The sequence below is a fragment of the Scyliorhinus canicula genome, chromosome 7 (genome assembly GCF_902713615.1).
Source record: "Scyliorhinus canicula chromosome 7, sScyCan1.1, whole genome shotgun sequence".
In the NCBI taxonomy this organism is placed as follows: Eukaryota; Metazoa; Chordata; class Chondrichthyes; order Carcharhiniformes; family Scyliorhinidae; genus Scyliorhinus; species Scyliorhinus canicula.
In genome coordinates this window covers 180,969,023-180,988,679 of record NC_052152.1, presented here as the reverse complement: position 1 = coordinate 180,988,679, position 19,657 = coordinate 180,969,023, and the positions used below count along the sequence as shown (strand labels likewise).

The 19,657-nt window shown below is 43.0% G+C and overlaps 1 protein-coding gene across 3 annotated transcripts in view; it reads left to right on the top strand.

Annotated features, from left to right (window-relative positions):
• Positions 1-19,657, top strand: part of soga1 (suppressor of glucose, autophagy associated 1) — a 117,047-nt gene that overhangs the window by 40,075 nt on the left and 57,315 nt on the right. For 2 of the 3 annotated variants that reach the window (XM_038803430.1, XM_038803432.1), the window contains exons 4-6: positions 2,198-2,260; positions 4,265-5,551; positions 14,695-14,862. In XM_038803430.1, coding sequence (XP_038659358.1) covers positions 2,198-2,260; positions 4,265-5,551; positions 14,695-14,862 — 1,518 coding nt within the window. The remainder of the gene's footprint in view (positions 1-2,197; positions 2,261-4,264; positions 5,552-14,694; positions 14,863-19,657) is intronic. The other variant, XM_038803431.1, reaches the window with a different exon arrangement.

Here is a 19,657-nt window from a genome sequence, read left to right as displayed (position 1 = left end):
GCCTGTTCGGGTACACTGAGGGTGAATTCAATGTCCAATTCACCTAACAGCACGTCTTTCAGGACTTGTGGGACGAAACCGGAGCACCCGGAGGAAACCCATACAGACACAGGGAGAACGTGCAGACAATGACCCAAGCCGGGAATCGAACCTGGGACCCTGGAGCTGTGAAGCTACTCACTGCTTCCATACTGCCCACGGACGGATCATTTCTCAAGAATTGTCGATAGTACTGGGGTCTGGAGGGCAACATTGACTAGACACCATCCCAAAAGCATGTGACCTCCATCATGGTGAGGAAAATATTTATTTTATCCTCATCTGCTATTTTCTTTTCTTTCAGCCAAATGTGTAACCTTCATTTATAATTACACCAATCCTGTTTGTCAGGGTTGAATTCCCTCCCATTGTCCCCAAGTATGCCTTCAATGCCCTTTTTTAAATGATTCACTGTACCTGAACACGATGTGCTCACAGAGCAATGTTTCAAATTATTCTAATTTCCTCAAAATCAACTTTAGAAATTTCAAACGTGTGTCATAGTATTCTTGGATTCTTGATGTCTCAAATGAAGCTTATTAAGGAAATCCATCCTATCCTTGTAGCTATTTTTCCAGCACTGAGTAAGACAAACACATACCCAACTGCAGAAAGTCATTATTGAGCTAACTTTACTTAGCAAGGTGGGACTACAGAGGGATTTGAACAGGAAGATGGTGATTTTAGAACTGAAATGCTGGTGAATAAAGAGCTAGTTTCACTCGCCAGACCCGAGGGTAGTGAGTAGTCAATGAGTTAAATGTGGAACCTTTACGAATAACATCCGAAAGTTATGATTGATGGCCTTGTTGTAATACTGGACACAATACTATTCAATACTGTGCAGATAATGAACCATTTTCATGTAAATGCTGCCTGTAATGCATTTGAAATGAATAAAAGGTAAGATTTAAGCATTTGTGTATTTTTTTTTAAATTTAGAGTATCCAATTTTAGGTGAAATGAAAATCCATCTGAAAAGGGAGGTCTGGGATGTGCTATCGGTACAAAGTACTTCTCCACATATTTAATACACTGTTACCTTCCTGGATAACCATGAAACAATAAACAATTAGGGAAGGACTCTCAAATGTCCTCCAAAAATGGCCTAGCCATTTAGGGATGGGCAAGAATTTTTTCTGGGGCAGCACGGTAGCACAGTGGTTAGCACAGTTGCTTCACAGTGGCAGGGTCCCAATTTCGATTCCCGGTTTGGGTCACTGTGCAGCGTCTGCATGTTCTCTCCGTGTCTGCGTGAGTTTCCTCCGGGTGCTCCGGTTTCCACCTACAAGTCCCGACGTGCTGTTAGGTAGTTTGGACATTCTGAATTCTCCCTCTGTGTACCCGAACAGGTGCCGGAAAATGGCGACTAGGGACATTTTATAGTAACTTCATTGCAGCGTTAATGTAAGCCTACTTGTGACTCTAAAGATTGTTATATTAATATATTCTTTAGGTTCAATTAGTTCCAGTAACTGATTCTTTTCTGAAGATCTCTGTTGCAGGTTACAGGAGGAGCCTGGTATTGCCCATCATGGTTTTCAGTGGGACTAGCAATTCAGACCAGTTTGATGGCCCAGGTAGACAATTGTGGTTTGTCCAGCATTAAGTGGGGCTGAATTGATCCTGGGTCAATCCAAATTGCCATGTCAAGTGGCATATTTGCATTGTGGCTTTGTATCCAATATGACTAATGTATTTTAATGGGGATAAGACAGAAAACCAAATAAATTTCAGTATCCCCATAAACCTTAAATAAATAAATAAATGTTGTTTTTCAGGAAGGAGCATTATGCGAATGATTGCTTTATAAATAAAGTTCTCGACCTGTCACTCTTTCCATCTTCTTCATTCAATAAGCATAAGCAGTTCCGTTTACAACTGACTGGTATTCCCTAACTAAGTGGTTTTGTTTATTACAGATAATTGCTTGCACATGATGTTAAAGCATTAGGATTTAATGAAAGAAGGGAATAGGGTCTGTGACTCAATTAACTACCCAGCATGTGGTTGCAAGCTCATTTTGAAATGGGTGCTCTGGAAAGCTAGTATGGCCCACTGGCTTTGTCGTTTTGCAACCGCTTACATGTTGTGAAATGAGCCCCTACGCAAATGGTTACAATTTGAATAAAAGCATTCCGTTTTATTGTTCTTTCAGAGCTCTCTGAAGAAAAGAGGAGGCCGTGTTGCTACTAAACCAGAGAAGAAGCCCGTGCTACAGGTGCAGAGGCAGTTCTATTTCAGTGGTGGCAGTGTCAGTGATTTGACATCATTGGGTTCATATACAATTGTTGCGGTTGTATAATATATTCAAGGATTTCAACTGCCCAAGAGACAAGCGACATCGGAAGCAATCTAGCCAAACAAAGAAGAGCCCGCTCTAGACGGGATTAGTGGGCACTGGGGAGCGATCCCGCTATTTAATGGCACTGGGGTGTTTTGGGGGCCTTAAGGTGGCCCCTGCCGAGGCCACATTTCCTGTACTGAGGGGCTCTGACGAGAGGGCTCCTCAGTGCAGGAAGAGGGCACCTGATCTCTCAACACACCAATGTGACCCAAGGACTCCACCTCACATGGGCAGGACACCCCTGAGCCCGATCCCTGGTGCGGGTAAAATGCCACCTGGACACCCTGACAATGCCCCCGCCAGCCTGGAAGTGCCACCTGGACACCTGGCAGTGGTTGGGTGGCACCGTCAAGGTGCCCAGGTGGCAATACCAGGCTGGCAGTGCCAAGGTGCTACCCTGTGGCTTTCGATCACCTCGGCGACACCCCCTCCCCCCCCCCCTCCCCTCCCACAAAGTGGCATTCTGCCTGGTCCCTGTTGAGGTCTCCTTGGCGATGATGGAAGCCAGTTCAGTCTCTGCAAGTCTGGGTCCCGCCCATTGTCTCATTGGTCTCGCAAGGTGTAACAACCGTCGGGAATCCCGGAAGAGGCCTCTCCCAGGATTTACTGGATACGTTTGCCCCCCCCCCCCCCCGCCCCCCCCCCCCCCCCCATTCCGGCAGGATGCAGCCGGTAAATCGCATCCATCCAAGTGTTTTGACAATCCTTGTTTTTGTTTCGATGTGTACAAGCTCAGTAAAATAGCTATAAAGTTTATCTGTTTAAATTTAAATGGAAGTAAAACACAGAGAAAACCCCTTCGGCAAAGACCGAATGTAACAAGAGAGTAATTGGAAAGTCTATTGGAGGCATTTTCTTCAAGTGGCAGGTTAATATTTCGGTGAGCTTTAGTCTCATTGTCTACTTGGTAAAACAATGGTTTTCAAACTGAAATGAACAGACACAGTTAAATGGAGCATTTGTGTCCATATTTAAAAATGGTCTTATGAATGCCATACTTGAGGTTTTTGCTACAAGTATTACAGCTGTTACTGCAGTTCAAAACATGGTGAGGACCAGTCAGACCATTTCACGGGAGTTGTTTCTGGACAAGCAAGCTGCTTGTGAAGATGTTTTCAAAATACAACTATGGCCCTTTGGCAATAGACTGTACATCAAATCATCCTTAAATGATAACATTGGCAGAAATGTAGGTAATCCGTCCATCCCATCAGTGTGTGATGATGTTGGTGTAAGTAGACCTAGGAAAGTGCCAGGGGTCTTTTGGAAAGGAAAGTATGCCTTCAAGTTTAAAAGTAGAGTCATTTTTCACATTAGAATATCAGACAGTATTTGAAATATTGGGCAATCTGTAATGATCTAGCAGTGCTTGCAGCCGTTTCTTTCAGGTTTAGCGGGTTAAAACAAGTCCATGATCCTTGGATTGCAGCTTAGTGCTCCTTGCATACATTATCGCACAGACTTTCTATCCTTTGAGAATGCTGCAGCTAAGGTTTTGCATAATGCTGCTTTTGTGTTTTCATTTAGGAGGGTGACACTCCCTCTGCTGTCCCCCGCCCCCCTCTTCCCCCAGTTCTGTTTCTCCTAGACATCTACAAATGCCGGTTCGAAGCTAACCAGTAGAACTTGCAGAATAATACCCAGGGAATGATTCACCCTCCCCACCCGTCAACCAGCAAGTACCTTAATGTGTACTTATTTGCCCAGAGCAGGAAGCTGCTAAACCCGGTTGGCAGTGGTGCCTTAAAAGTTGCAACATTGCTCACTGTAACATTTTGCTAGTCTGATGTACCATAATTTGCAATTCAAATTGCAGTGCATGATGACATATTCTGAATTAAATTGCTTTGCAAATGAATTATTTTTGATTGAAAATAGGAGGACAGTGCTGATCTGAAATGCCAGCTCCACTTTGCTAAAGAGGAAGCCGCTGTGATGTGCAAAAAGCTGACCAAATTAGTGAAGGACAATGAAAACATGAGAGAGGAATTGGTGAAGTACAGCTCTCTTTATGGTGATTTGGACAATGCAATGACTATTGGTGAAATCGGAGAATCCCCTCATGTAAGAGAAGCTGAGCTAAAACTGCATCTAAAGTTGGTAGAGGAGGAAGCCAACATTTTGAGCAGGAGGACAGTGGAATTGGAGGTTGAAAACCGTGGATTAAAAGCTGAAATGGATGACCTAAAAGGTCACGGTGAGAAAGAATCCTCAAACCAGGATATCCGGCTAGGAATTACCAGCACCAGCTATGGCGAGTTTGGAGAGAATGTTGCGGAACTCCGGCGTCACCTTCAGTTTGTGGAAGAGGAGGCAGAGCTTCTTCGGCGATCCTTAATTGAGTTAGAGGACCAAAATAAGCACCTCATGAATGAACTGAATAGATACAAATCTGAGTCCAATCAGGAGTCAACGTGGTCAGATAGTTGTCCATCATTAAATGAACCTTCCCAGGAAGAGCTCATGGCAGCAAGACTCCAAATCAACGACCTCAATGGGAAAGTCAAGAAACTGGAATATGAGAATCGTGTGCTTGTTTCAAACCTTCAGCGTTATGACTTGGCATCCTATCATTGCCAGAAATGTTCCCGAGAACTTGATACGGATATTAGTGACTCTGCAGATATTTCTTCATCCCAGCCCAGGAGAGAAGTACCTGTTGGAGGAGAAACTGATTCAAAGGAAACTCAAGAGCGAACCTCTGGAAGTGGGAGCAGCAGAATTGCTGATAATGATGATACTGCTAAGTTGTTGGGAAGCAAAGACCTTGAGATTCTGTTCAGCATTAAAGATCAAGCTGAACTTGTTACTGAAGTCATTGATCTCTTAATTTCAGACACAAGTGGCTTAATTTCTGACACCAAGCTTTGTTCAACCATTGATTTGCCAAATCACTCCTTCAATGAAAGTAACGATGAAGCTGCAAATGCCAATGATCCTAAATTAATGAGTTCCATTAATTCAAGGCTTCTTGGCTTAAAGACGGAGTTGGCATCTGTCACTGAGAAAATTGACCGCCTTGGCGAAAGCATCAGAGAAGAAAGCAGGGGCATGTCCCCTTTACCCCATCTAACAGAGTCGGCGAGCTTTCTGTCCACAATGACAACAATGTCTCAGGATTTGCCCATGGATTCTGTAGGGAAAGAATATGCAGCGGATTTAACGGTAAGAGAATATTTTTCCTCGCAGTTCTCCCTTCTTACTCCCTGTGATAACATCCTGCTTTGTCATGCTACACACTTGAAGTAACAAAACAAATAATAAAAGTTTTCTCAACTAACCCGCAATTTGAATGTCAGTGAAATTAACTGCAGAATAGCTAACAGCCCATTGCATTGCAACACCTTATATCAGCATGGAGCTTTGTACCAATGAAGTGTGTGTTGTACAAGAAAATGATGCACGCATGTGAATGGGAAAAATAGTCATAAATTGTCAGTAAAGTTTCAACAGATCTAATAATTATAGTTGGTAAATTAAACATTTGAGATCCAAGTCACTATTAATTATGTTATATTGTTTTAAGCATTGGAGCTTTTGGATGCTCATTTCTTGAGGAAACGAAGGCACCTACAGGCGTTAGCTTAACATCTGTCATGCCAAAATTGCTGAAATCTATTATTAAGGAGGTTATAGTGTGAGCAGCACGGTGGCACAGTGGGTTAGCCCTGCTGCCTCACGGCGCCGAGGTCCCAGGTTCGATCCCGGCTCTGGGTCACTATCCATGTGGAGCTTGCACATTCTCCCCGTGTTTGCGTGGGTTTCACCCCCACAACCCAAAGATGTGCAGGTCGGTGGACTGGCCAACTAAATTGCCCCTTAATTGGAAAAAATGAATTGGGTACTCTAAATTTATAAGAAAAAAAGGTTATAGTGGGCCACTTCAAAATCTCAATGGAGTCAAGCAGGATCAACATGGTTTTGTGAAAGGAAAATTATGTTTGACTAATTTACTGGGGTTCTTAACAAGCAATGTGGATAAAGGGGCACCTGTGGATGTTGCGTACTTAGATTTCCAGAAGGCATCTGACAAGGTGCCACATCAAAGGTTTCCATGCAAAATAAGAGCACATGGTGTAGGGGGTAACATATTCGCATGGATAAGAGGATTGGTTAGCTAACAGGAAACAGAGTGGGGAAAAATAGGTATTTTTCAGTTTGGCAAGATGTGACGAGTGGAGTGCCGGAGGGATCAGTGCTGGGGCGTCAACTATTTACAATGTATATCGGTGTCTTGGACGAAGGAACCGACTGAATTTGCTGATGACATGAAGATAGTTGGGAAAGTAAGTTGTGTAGAGGACGTTAAGAGGGACGTAGATAGCTAGTGACTGGGCAAAAACTTGGCAATATAATGTGGGAAAATGTGAATGTGTCCACTAGCAGGAAGAATAGAAAAGCAGCGGATTATTTAAATGGGGACAGATTGCAGAACTCGGAGGTACAGAGGGAACTGTGTGTCCTGATACATGGAATCATAAGAGTGCAGAAGGAGGCCTTTCGGCCCATCGAGTCTGCATCGACCCTTGGAAAGATTACCCTACCATGCCCCTGCCCTATCCCAGTAGCCCCACTTAACCATTTGGACACTAAGGGCAATTTAGCATGGCCAATTCTAACCAATTCTAACCATCTAATCCATCTTTGGACTATGGGAGGAAACTGGAGCACCCGGAGGAAACCCACGCAGACACGGGGAGAACGTGCAGACTCCGCACAGACAGTGACCCAGCCGGGAATCGAACCTGGGATGCTAGCGCTGTGAAGCCACAGTGCTGTCCACTTGTGCTGCCCAAATATTAAAATAGAGATGTTTTGCTACAATTGTGTAGGGTTTTGGTAAGACCACGTCTGGAGTACTGTTTTGGTCTCCTTATTTAAGGAGATGCATTATATAAATGCATTAGAAGCAGTTCAGAGAAGGTTTACTCAACCTCCCCATAGGTGTCAGTCATCTTATGAGGAAGATTAGACAGGCTGGGCCTGCATGTATTGGAGTTTAGAAGATTGTAACATATGGGATCCTGAGGGACTTGATAGAATAGATGCTGAAAGGATGTTTCCCCTTGCAGGAGAGACTAGAACTAGGATACATAGTTTAAAAATAAGGGGTCTCCTACTTAAGACAGCGATGAGAAAAATGTTTTTCTCAAGAGGATCTTGAACCGTTGGAACTCTTCCTCAAGGTCAGTGAATATTTTTCAGGTAAAATTATAAGGGGGTAGTTAAAATGTGGAGTTGAGGCCACAATCGGATCAGCTATGATCGTATTGAATGGCGGAGCAGGCTCAAGGGGCCGAATGGCCTACTCCTGCTCCTAATTTGCATGTTTGTACGGAGTTACCAGTAGCTTGAAATAGATTGATCTCAGTGCTCTAAATCCTGTTGCAATAAAGTTTATGTCTGTTTCTGTGTTGTGGTTGTAGAATGTGCTCGAATCATTTCACACGTTAATACTCTGCTGCAGAGCTCCATAGTTTAGATTAGGAATTTGAGCGTGTTGTCCTTCATGCCCAAATTCCTGATGTCCGCTGTCGCCACATGAATCTCCATAACAAGGCTGCAAACCTGTAAAATGCCCACCTGTTTTTATACATCAGAGCCCAAATTCCCTCGGTGTACAAAACATTTAATTCATACTTCCGCATATCTGCATTGCCATTTGCATTTTCTTAAATTGCATCCATCAGGTTCCCTATCAACCGTGAAAACACAGACCAGTATATAAAGCTGATACGGGATTAGGATTTGAGTCTCAGTGAGCACTTGGCGTTTTAAGCCCAAAAAGGTCACACTTGATTATTTAAATGTATTTTCCAGAAAGTCATGTATGTGCTGTGCATATAAGGTCTATTGTTGTTTTTTTCTTTCATGCACCATCATTAGACTGGATTGAGAATTATCAGGTTCCACCCAGAAAAATTCTGGTTACCATTAACTGAAAAACAAACAGACTCTGTAAGCAAAGATGTAATTTTGGGTCTCCTGCACGGACTCTTTTACACTGGTCACTATAGTGGAATGGAATTATCTAGAATTAAATACTCCTATTTATTCATTGTTGACACAGGACAGTACAGGGAACTAGGCAACAATTTTAAAGGAAATAAGAAAAGGAGAAAGACTTGCATATATATCATGCATTTTACAATTTGTATCTTGAGATGGTGGTGGTGAGTTGCAGGAGCACACACATGCCCCTGTGATGGATGACAGAATGCAGCACCAGCTGGAGCACCCTTGGCACATGCCACTCCTATAACATGGATGAGTGAATGGTCAAGGCACTTGTGAAGGTCTAAACAGTCATAGGGTGAAGTGAATGGCCACTCCGACCTGCAGCATAAAAGATCCGGCACATATAGGGTACCTAAGTAGAGTACCACACAGTGATGCAAGAAAATACATAGAACATAGAACATAGAACACTACAGCGCAGTACGGGCCCTTCGGCCCTCGATGTTGCACCGACCTGTGAAACCATCTGAAGCCTATCTGACCTACACTATTCCATTTTCATCCATATGTCTATCCAGTGACCACTTAAATGCCCTTAAAGTTGGCGAGTCTACTACTGTTGCAGGCAAGGCGTTCCACACCCCTACTACTCTCTGAGTAAAGAAACTGCCTCTGACATCTGTCCTATATCTCTCACCCCTCAATTTAAAGCTATGTCCCCTCGTGTTGGTCATCACCATCCGAGGAAAAAGACTCTCACTGTCCACCCTATCTAACCCTCTGACTATCTTATATGTCTCTATTAAGTCACCTCTCAGCCTTCTCCTCTCTAACGAAAACAACCTCAATTCCCTGAGCCTTTCCTCGTAAGACCTTCCCTCCATACCAGGCAACATCCTAGTAAATCTCCTCTGAACCCTTTCCAAAGCTTCCACATCCTTCCTATAATGTGGTGACCAGAACTGCACGCAGTACTCCAGGTGTGGCCGCACCAGAGTTATGTACAGCTGCAGCATGACCTTGTGGTTCCGAAACTCAATCCCCCTGCTTATAAAGGCTAGCACACCATATGCCTTCTTAACAGCCCTATTAACCTGGGTGGCAACTTTCAGGGATTTATGTACCTGGATGCCGAGATCTCTCTGTTCATCTACACTACCAAGAATCTTGCCATTAGCCCAGTACTCTACATTCCTGTTACTCCTTCCAAAGTGAACCACCTCACACTTTTCCGCATTAAGCTCCATCTGCCACCTCTCAGCCCAGCTCAGCAGCTTATCTATGTCCCTCTGTATCCTATAACATCCTTCAGCACTATCCACAACTCCACCGACCTTCGTGTCATCTGCAAATTTACTAACCCATCCTTCTACACCCTCTTCCAGGTCATTTATAAAAATGACAAACAGCAGTGGCCCCAAAACAGATCCTTGCGGTACACCACTAGTAACTGAACTCCAGGATGAACATTTGCCATCAACCACCACCCTCTGTCTTCTTTCAGCTAGCCAATTACTGATCCAAACCGCTAAATCACCTTCAATTCCATACTTCCTTATTTTCTGCAATAGCCTACCGTGGGGAACCTTATCAAACGCCTTACTGAAATCCATATACACCACATCAACAGCTTTACCCTGATCCACCTGTTTGGTCACCTTCTCAAAAAACTCAATAAGGTTTGTGAGACATGACCTACCCTTCACAAAACCGTGTTGAGTATCGCTAATCAACTTGTTCTTTTCAAGATGATTATAAACCCTATCTCTTATAACCTTTTCCAACATTTTACCCACAACCGAAGTAAGGCTCACAGGTCTATAATTACCAGGGTTGTCTCTACTCCCCTTTTTGAACAAGGGGACAACATTTGCTATCCTCCAGTCTTCTGGCACTATTCCTGTCGACAAAGACGACATAAAGATCAAGGACAAAGGCTCAGCAATCTCCTCCCTGGCTTCCCAGAGAATCCTAGGATAAATCCCATCTGGCCCAGGGGACTTGTCTATTTTGCCATTTTCTAAAATTGCTAACACCTCCTCCTTTTGAACCTCAATTCCATCTAGCCTGGTCGACTGAACCTGAGTGTTCTCCTCGACAACATTGTCTTTCTCCAGTGTAAACACTGACGAAAAATATCCATTTAATGCTTCCCCTATCTCCTCTGATTCCACACACAACTTTCCACTACTATCCTTGATTGGCCCTAATCTTACTCGAGTCATTCTTTTGTTCCTGATATACCTATAGAAAGCCTTAGGGTTTTCCTTGATCCTATCCGCCAACGACTTTTCGTGTCCTCTCCTCGCTCTTCTTAACTCTCCCTTTAGGTCCTTCCTGGCTAACTTGTAACTCTTAAGCGCCCTAACTGAGCCTTCATGTCTCATCCTAACATAAGCCTTCTTCTTCCTCTTGACAAGTGCTTCAACTTCCTTAGTAAACCACGGCTCCCTTGCTCGACAACTTCCTCCCTGCCTGACAGGTACATACTTATCAAGGACACGCAGTAGCTGTTCCTTGAAAAAGCTCCACATTTCGATTGTACCCATCCCCTGCAGTTTCCTTCCCCATCCTATACCTCCTAAATCTTGCCGAATAGCATCATAATTGCCTTTCCCCCAGCTATAATTCTTGCCTTGCGGTATATACCTATCCCTGCCCATTGCTAAAGTAAACATAACCGAGTTGTGATCACTATCACCAAAGTGCTCACCTACATCTAAATCTAACACCTGGCCGGGTTCATTACCCAGTACCAAATCCAATGTGGCCTCGCCCCTTGTTGGCCTGTCTACATACTGTGTCAGAAAACCCTCCTGCACACACTGCACAAAAACTGACCCATCTATAGTACTCGAACTATAGTATTTCCAGTCAATATTTGGAAAGTTAAAGTCCCCCATAACAACTACCCTGTTACTCTCGCTCCTGTCAAGAATCATCTTTGCAATCCTTTCCTCTACATCTCTGGGACTATTCGGAGGTCTATAGACAACTCCCAACAGGGTGACCTCTCCTCTACTGTTCCTAACCTCATGACCCACACCAAGCTGTCAGTCTAGTGATGGACAGAGCCATGTGCACAAGCAAACTTGGGGACAGCTCCCAGCTTGAATCCCCTTATTGTATATATGTACATAAACTGTATATATGTACATAGTACTTAAAGTTAATAGATGCATACAGTTAACCTGCTTAACCTATAAAGACTTCATTAAGACCTACCAAACAGTATCCAACACCCTACAATGTGGCGGCAGTGAATGGAAAAAACCCAAAGCTTTGCAAAAAGGGCAGAGAGAAAATAAAATCCTGCAAGACTAAAGAAAAATTTGAAGCATTTTGAACTTAAGAAAAGCTCGAGAAGCAGACAAGCAGAGGAAAATCATCAGGCAAAGCTCCAAAGAAGGGCTTGGAAGCTGAAGGCAGAATTTTAAAATGTTTCACTGCAGCAGATGACTGCATAGGATTTCTGAGGAGTCCAGCTCCAATTTCTAGAGTGTAGAATCAACAGACCTAGCAGGAGTGGACTAAAACTTCTAAATTCCAGCAAGTCCTGAGAAAATATAGTTCCGTGGTCAGAAATTACTGTTTCACTGTCAGAAAAATAGGATTTCCAAGTTGGTGCCTGAACACTTGGCATCTGAACTCGCTTCAAAAAAGAGGGGGCGATAATTAATTCATTTGGAAAAGGTGCAACTAAACAATCTGCTTTAAAGACCAGGATTCTGAGCTTTCACGACCCTATTGCATAGCACTGAGACATAGAAGTCTGTAGCTATTTGATCCAATCAGCCATTGTTTAAATTTGTTTTCAAGGCTGATGACAAGTGACATTGCAGCAGGGGCCTGTCAAAATTGGCAAGAGGAGGTAAACCCTCTGGCTGCAAATCTGAATTTCAGAAACTTGAAGCTGAACCTACACATCAAAATATTTTAACCATGGATCAGAAATGGATCAATTTGGATGCTTTCCAAGGCCCAGATCAATCACATTATTGGAGACTTCGGAGAAAAGGATTCTTTAGATACAGGGCAGCACGGTAGCACAGTGGTTAGCACAGTCGCTTCACAGCTCCAGGATCCCAGGTTCGATTCCTGGCTTGGGTCACTGTCTGTGCGGAGACTGCACATTCTCCCCGAGTCTATGTGGGGTTTCCTCCGGGTGCTCCGGTTTCCTCCCACAGTCCAAAGATGTGCAGGTTCGGTGGATTGGCCATGCTAAATTGCCCTTGGTGTCCAAAAGGTTAGGTGGGGTTATTGGATTACGGGGATAGGGTGGAGGTGTGGGCATAGGTAGGGTGCTCTTTCCAAGGGCCGGTGCAGACTCGATGGGCTGAATGTCCTCCTTCTGCACTGTAAATTGTATGATTCTATGATACATGATTGCTTCAGGTCTGGATAAAAAGACAGAATCTGAACAAGTTAACACATTGCTTTATTCAGTAGGGTTGATGGCGAATGATGTTATTGCTAGAATAGGAATCAATGAATCATCTGCTAAATTTGTAGAAGTAGTAAAATCATTCGCTGTTCATTTTAAATCTAAGAAGGAAGAAAATGCTTGAAAGGTGTAGTAATCCACAGGAGGCAGGAGTTCCGTCACCACACCAATATATATTTACAATAACGATATTACAGGAGCAGCTACAAACAGTGCTGCTAGCAGTCCAGTCAACTTAAGACTCTCTCACAAAGCCTACACAGGTGATTATATGGGCCCCCTCAATGAGCTATCATTGAGGGAGCTCATACTCCAATTGGCCAACCAATAAAGCCAATTGGAGTTCATTACAAAAGGACAAAATTTAACAAACTTGTCAAGCAGCCAGGAGAGCCTGTTGAGTTGTTCATTAATGCTCTGTACAGGATAGTTGAAGGCTGCAAATACAGAGACCTAAAATCTGAACTGATCAGGGATGGAATAGTTGTAGGAATAACGGACTACACACTCTCATACATGCTGCAGTGAAGGATGCTACCCTTCGAGAAAGCTCTCCAGATTGTTGGGCAGTCTGAACTCGAGTGAGCAGCACAGGTCCATTTCCAGTCTCAAGTTTCAATCCACGATCTGTGTACCGTTGGCTGAATTTAGCTGGTGCTATGCTGAGGCACTATGATCTATTAAGAATGGAAAAATCATCTACAGTTTGTGCTCTTAATCACTATCGGGTGGTCTGTGTTGAAAATCAATTGTGGACATTGGCTTCAAGAACATTGTGGACATTGAAGAATGGTCACTCCCATGTTCAAAATAACCTGTCGAGACCACATGAATAACAGCATTTAGGCAAGGTAGTCGAGAGTGAATGTAATTGTATCACAGCAAAAGAGAGCATAGCAGAAAATTTGTAAAGATAAAGGGTATTTTAAATATAATGTTTGATTTAATGAAGAAATGCTAAAAATCAAGTAACCTTAGAAAATAAAGCATCAGCCTTTGGCACAAAGTACCATAATGCATCAACGTATTCCTCCTGCATTCACAGTGTGACCAAAATATGTAGTACCTTCCCAAAAAAGATCAGGAAAGCAAAAGAGCTGAAGACAGAGTTGTTTTAACCACGATAGTCCTCTTTGCCATCGTTGAGATGTTAAATAATAAAACAAAAAACGTAGAGATTCGCAGATGTTTTTAATAGGGGATTTATAATTATCTACTTTTTAATTCAGTCACTTAATTTAAATCTGATCAAGCAGATTTTCAGCATTAAATTCTCAGGCCACAATGTTATTCATGTGGTGTGAGTCAAACATTGGGACAATTCCATTTTTTCTTAGCACAAAACATTTGAATAATCTGCTTACCAAGGTTTCACCCTCCCACAGCGCTGGATAAAACATTTGCAATGGGATATTTGTGTAAATAGGTGTGTGATCTCACAATCTGACTATCAGACAAGTGATGTAAACTGGATACTGGCTTTTATTTTTGTTTACTGGTCAGATGCTTTTGTAGTTTAGTCGATTTGGGTTTACAACTTTTTTTATTGCTCCCAAGAATGTTCCCACGAAGTGCATGCACGCCCTTAATTGAATCAGAGCTCTATTGCCTGCATGTTGCTGGTTTAATCCCTGCATCATTCACTGCATGTGCACCGCAACTAGTGTTTGCACACTTTTTCTTCTCTTTTCTCTTTTTGTTTTCAAACACATCAGCCCATAATTTTGCTCATTGTCTTTTTAATTCTGTTTACGACACTCTCATATGCCACTGTAATAAAGATGTTTTTCCTTTTCATACTTTTCATTGTCTTGTAGTTTTTTCAATGTTTACTATACCCGGTTTTTGTTTCTTTGTTTCTTCCCTATCCTTTGTTTTGTTTCCATTAACTTGCCCATGCATGCAGCAGCCTGACTTTAGGGACCAAGTGGACTGGCAGCAAGATGTTAGCCATACCCTGGAGATCTGTGTGACCAATGCCGACACCAAGGAGTACCGGGAAAATTCCAAGGAGTATACCGATAAGGAATACAACATCTACAGCCACGAGGACAGCGACTCCTATGCTACAGAGGTAAAGTTATAAAATTATCTATGTCAGTAATAAAATGACATGGTAATAATGTGAGATATAATATTTCTCAATATCCACTTTTATTAGTGTGATTATATAAAAAGCAAATCTCCCATGGGGCTACTCATGGTCGGGGAGAAGATGCATTGTTTTATAAGCAATATTATGCCATGTAACAAAGTGTATTCATCCTCTCATATGTTATATAAGTTATGCCCTTTAAGGTGAAAAGTCTAATTCTTGGTGAATAAAACTGGATGAATTTCTACAGTGATTAATTGAGAGACTGCAGATATTCCCGTCCTGGCATGTGTTCCTCTTAAGTTATTCAAGCTTGACGTGGAAATTTTGAGTGTAGCTGTTGAATTGTGACCACAATTTGTTGGATTGGCTTTGTAAGAGTACTGGTTAATTGGTTGGCATTTTCAAGTCCGGTTTTACTGTTTTCCAAGGACAAATATTTGTAATTTAAAACCGATTGGGAATAATGGCAGGCTCCTCATTGCTCAAGTGTGCACAAGCTGTAAGGTTTCACGTTTTACAACCGAACCTACATGGAGACATTTGGTTTTAGTGGAAAAGGGGGGTGGGGGGGCATGCTGCTTTAGCATGAACCAAAGATAAGATCGAAGATATCTAAGGAGTGTGTCGACTGCCATGGATGGCACCTTTTGCTACAGTCTACTGAGAGTTGCTAATCATGGCCTCTGCCACGGTATTCCTACTGGGCAAGGCCAAGGGGTAAGTTCCAGGAACTACCTCAGCCAGTGTGGTGATTAAACCGGTGTCATTCTGCACTATGCTTGGTTAAGGGTGCTCAAAGATCAATTAAATGCCTCTTCATGCCGCTGACAGTCTCCCAGTGAGCTTTGGGATGGAGTCCCTCTATTTTGGCACTCTTTGGCCCACAGAGGTGCCCCCCTTCTCCTCCACAATGGCACCATATGTTTTCACCCCACTCTTCAATCCCTCAGGTTCACGGTTGGGCCGCTTCTGCGAAAACACCGTGTCCAATTTAGCGTGTCCAAGCTATTCACTCAACTTTCTAGGCATAAGACCTGCTTATCCAGCTTCTATATTACTTCCAAGATCATCTGTCTTCTCCCAAACAGCAAAACTAACCTTTCCCTAAGAGCGATTTGCTTCTTCTCCGCACAGGTATTCCTCTTTCTGTTTCTGCCTGTTTCCTCTTTGTGTCTGCATCTGTGCCTTCATCCTCCAGCTTCTCTGTAGCTGTCCTTTTTGTCTGCAGCTCTCCTTTGTGCCAGCCAACAACACAACTTCTTTCTTAACTTCCGTCCTAATGGCACTGCTTCCAGGTCAAGAGTCACATTGACCTGTACTTCCTATTATTCCAGAAAATTACAGTTGATCACTTTGCAATTGATGCAATCTCTTAAAAGTCTTTTCCGAAAATTCATGAAAACAGTTGCATTTTAAAGAAACACAGATATTTTAAAGAAATTACAAATGCTCCTTATTGTTCTGCTTCCGGATCAAAGGTCGCCATTGAACCAAGCCAAATGCCAATCATCAAGGAAACGGTCATCCTCTAGTTGACCATAGAAGTCTATGTAAGCAGAATTACCCTGTAGTTCACTTAGAAGAATAGCTATTTAGGCAATATCTCCACAAGGTGTACCTGCGCAATGATCTGGAAGGGATATGTTAGATTAGCACTAATTGTTACAACATTCATCATGTTCCACACCACTCGGGAGCAATGCCATGGGAGATCGGCTATTAACTTCCTGGACGAGGTGATTGTAAGCATGGCAGTGTTCTGAAATTTAATATGCTAATTGTAACATTCTATAATGATCAGTTTCTCGGGCTGTGGATTTAAACATTTTGTTAAAATTAAAGTGTACAGAAGATTCTCAGCTTTCTGGTCCGTCCAGTGTCTCTGCCATTCGAACGTGTTAAATCCCGGTTTCATCCCCTAGTTGTGCTAGATTAGTGAATCTTGCATACGGAGCACCTGCAATGCTACAGCCCATCTTACTGACCCAGGCTCACAGTTGACATGTACAGAATGTGCCAATCTGTATGATACCACTCTTGGTTAAATAGACTCCCTTTATGAGAGATAGCTACTTGGGCAAGGATCTGGAGGTCAGTGAGTTATGCCCATCATGGATCATCTCCTTTGTAAGACAATTAGAAGGATGAATCATAGGTGAACATAAAGGTGTGATGCATGGTGATTGCATGGTTATGAGGCTAGATTTTTCAGTCCTGGCTCTGAAGCAACGGGACCAGATTTTAGAAGGTTTGCTCTCCGCAGTTTATGGAAAGGTTGACCTCATGCAATCTGAGGCTGTCCTAACACCTTTAAGGAGTCCCATTGTGGATTGGGGCTCATGTGAGGAAGCTGGGATTCCTGCTCAATAGCTGTCCTTTCAGGGCTGCTGCTGCTGTTATTAAAAAGGAAGATTCGTCTGGACAGTTCAAAAATATGATACAGCAAATGTTGATGATTTCTGTTTTGTCGAGGGGAAAGGGACACTCAATTTCTTGGAGGTGCTGCTGAAGCAGGGGAAGGAGAAGAGTTTAGTCAAGTTTGCATGGAAAGGGTACATGGAAAGGGCGAATGTATGTGATCCCCCCCCCCCCCCCCCCCCAACATCCACAAGACTGGGGAATAGCTGAATAATGTAGGTTTGGTAGTCTCCAGGGAAGCACCAAGATAAGAATACCGAGACAAAGGTGATGAGATATATATGCTTACAGAGATTTCTCTCAGCATGTTGGCACTTGACTAAGTCTGCATAAAAAATATTCCAACAATTCTATACATCTTGCAGATTCACATGCATGCTCATAATGCTGCAAGGCAGATTTTATTGCTACCATAGTGAAATCTGAAGCTATTAATTCACTTGCAGCTTCAAAATCCTGTTCCCAAAACAAGCTTGCAGCGAAGTTGCAATGCATATTAGTTGATTCGCTGAACAGTGGGAGATAATGAAATAGTTTTAATGCCACTGGACTCGTAATCCAGACACCCGGGATTATGCTTTGGGGCCTCGGGTTTGAATCCCGCCACGGCAGATGGTGAAATTGGAATCCAGTAGTAATCTGGAATTAGAAGCCTGGTGATGACCTGGTCATAAAAGCCCATCTGGTTCACTTATGTCCTTTAGGGAATGAAACTTGTGTCCTTAGTTGGTCTGGCCTATATGTGACTCCAGATCCACAGAAATGTGTTTGTCTCTCAAATGCCCCCTCAAAGGCAATTGGGATGGGCAATAAATGTTGGCCCGGCCAGTGGCGCCCACATACCGTGAAAGAATGAAAAGTGTGGGGATGTGGCGTTGGATCTCGGTGATTAAATGTGTTGTCATCTTCAAACCTCCAAACCTCAACAGTGTTCTCAGGCAATGCTTCACAGGCCATGCTTCACATTGCAAGGGGGAGCAAATTTATGCATGAGGAAGGTCCACAGCTTCAGGCGCTTGAACGGATTTGCAAAGGCCATTCTATAGATCCTGGAAGCAGGGGCCATAAACAAAATGAAAGTTGCCTCTACCATGCTCGAAGTTGGCACATTCCTGTTCCTGTTGATCGGCCTCTCCTGTCAAACAGGCAGATTCTGCAATACAACCCACAAGATAGCCATTCTTATCTTTGTGTATGCTCAATCAACTGATGTAAATTAAATGCACATGTTAGGAAACTGACTGGAGATAAATTAGACCAAGCTCACCGGATTATTTTACAAATGGTTTAAACACAGCAACCTACCAACGCATTTATTTCTCCCATTGGAGCCATTCACTTATGACTCTTCCTGCCTGCAGCTTATCTTTGAACTTTTGCTAGGTGGCTTGTTCTGCCATTGGTTCCAGCCAAGTTTCTTGTACACTTGTTCCACAAGGTTTCCTCTCTATTTAATGAAGTTGTGCAACATACTTTGATACCTTAGTGACCCTACAGCACAGTCATCCCCTAATCAAACATATTGCCCAGATCCTCCAATCCCAATGGCACCAAATGCTGAAACATTCACTGTTATTGAACGTCACAACAATATCAGACATTATAGAGAGCTTATATGTCCAGTCATGATGATCTGTGACTTGGAGTGGAATTTGGGTGGAATGGTGTTCCCACACATTCTTGCTCAGGTCTGTCTCAATAGTAGAGCACACGACAGGCATGTGCTGTTGAAATAAGCTTGGCAAGTTGTTGAAGTGCATCTGTAGATGGTGCATACAACAGCTATAATACACCACTGATGGAGGGAATGAACATTGAGTCCAGCAACTGAGCCACTAGTATAGTGTCTGCTTTGTCCTGGATGATTTCAAGCTTTTGAGCATTGTCACATGCATGCCAGGCAGATGATGTACATTCCATCATACTTATAATGTAACCAGGCCTCTCATCAATCCTCAAATCCTCAAAAGAAAGCTGAACGAGAGGAAAATGCAGAGGAATTCTCATGGTCTGAATTTTGGAAGCCTCGAGTAAATGTGCACTAAAATAAAAGCAAGATACTAGAAATCTGAAATAAAAATGAAGTTCTGGAAAAACTCAGCAGGTCTGGCAGCATCTGTGGAGAGAGAAACCGGGGGTGGATTTTACATGTCCCTAACCAGCATGTTTCCCACAAGGCGGGTGCATGTCAATTAGAGCAGGTGCCCACCGCACCACTTTCCCACCCACCTTTGAGTTCATACTCATAATATGGGGGACCTGCCATATTTAAATGAATAATCAAGGGTTAATTAATTTTTGCATAAACTAGTATCCAAACAGATTTGCCAAGGGGAAACTTTCATTATTCCAC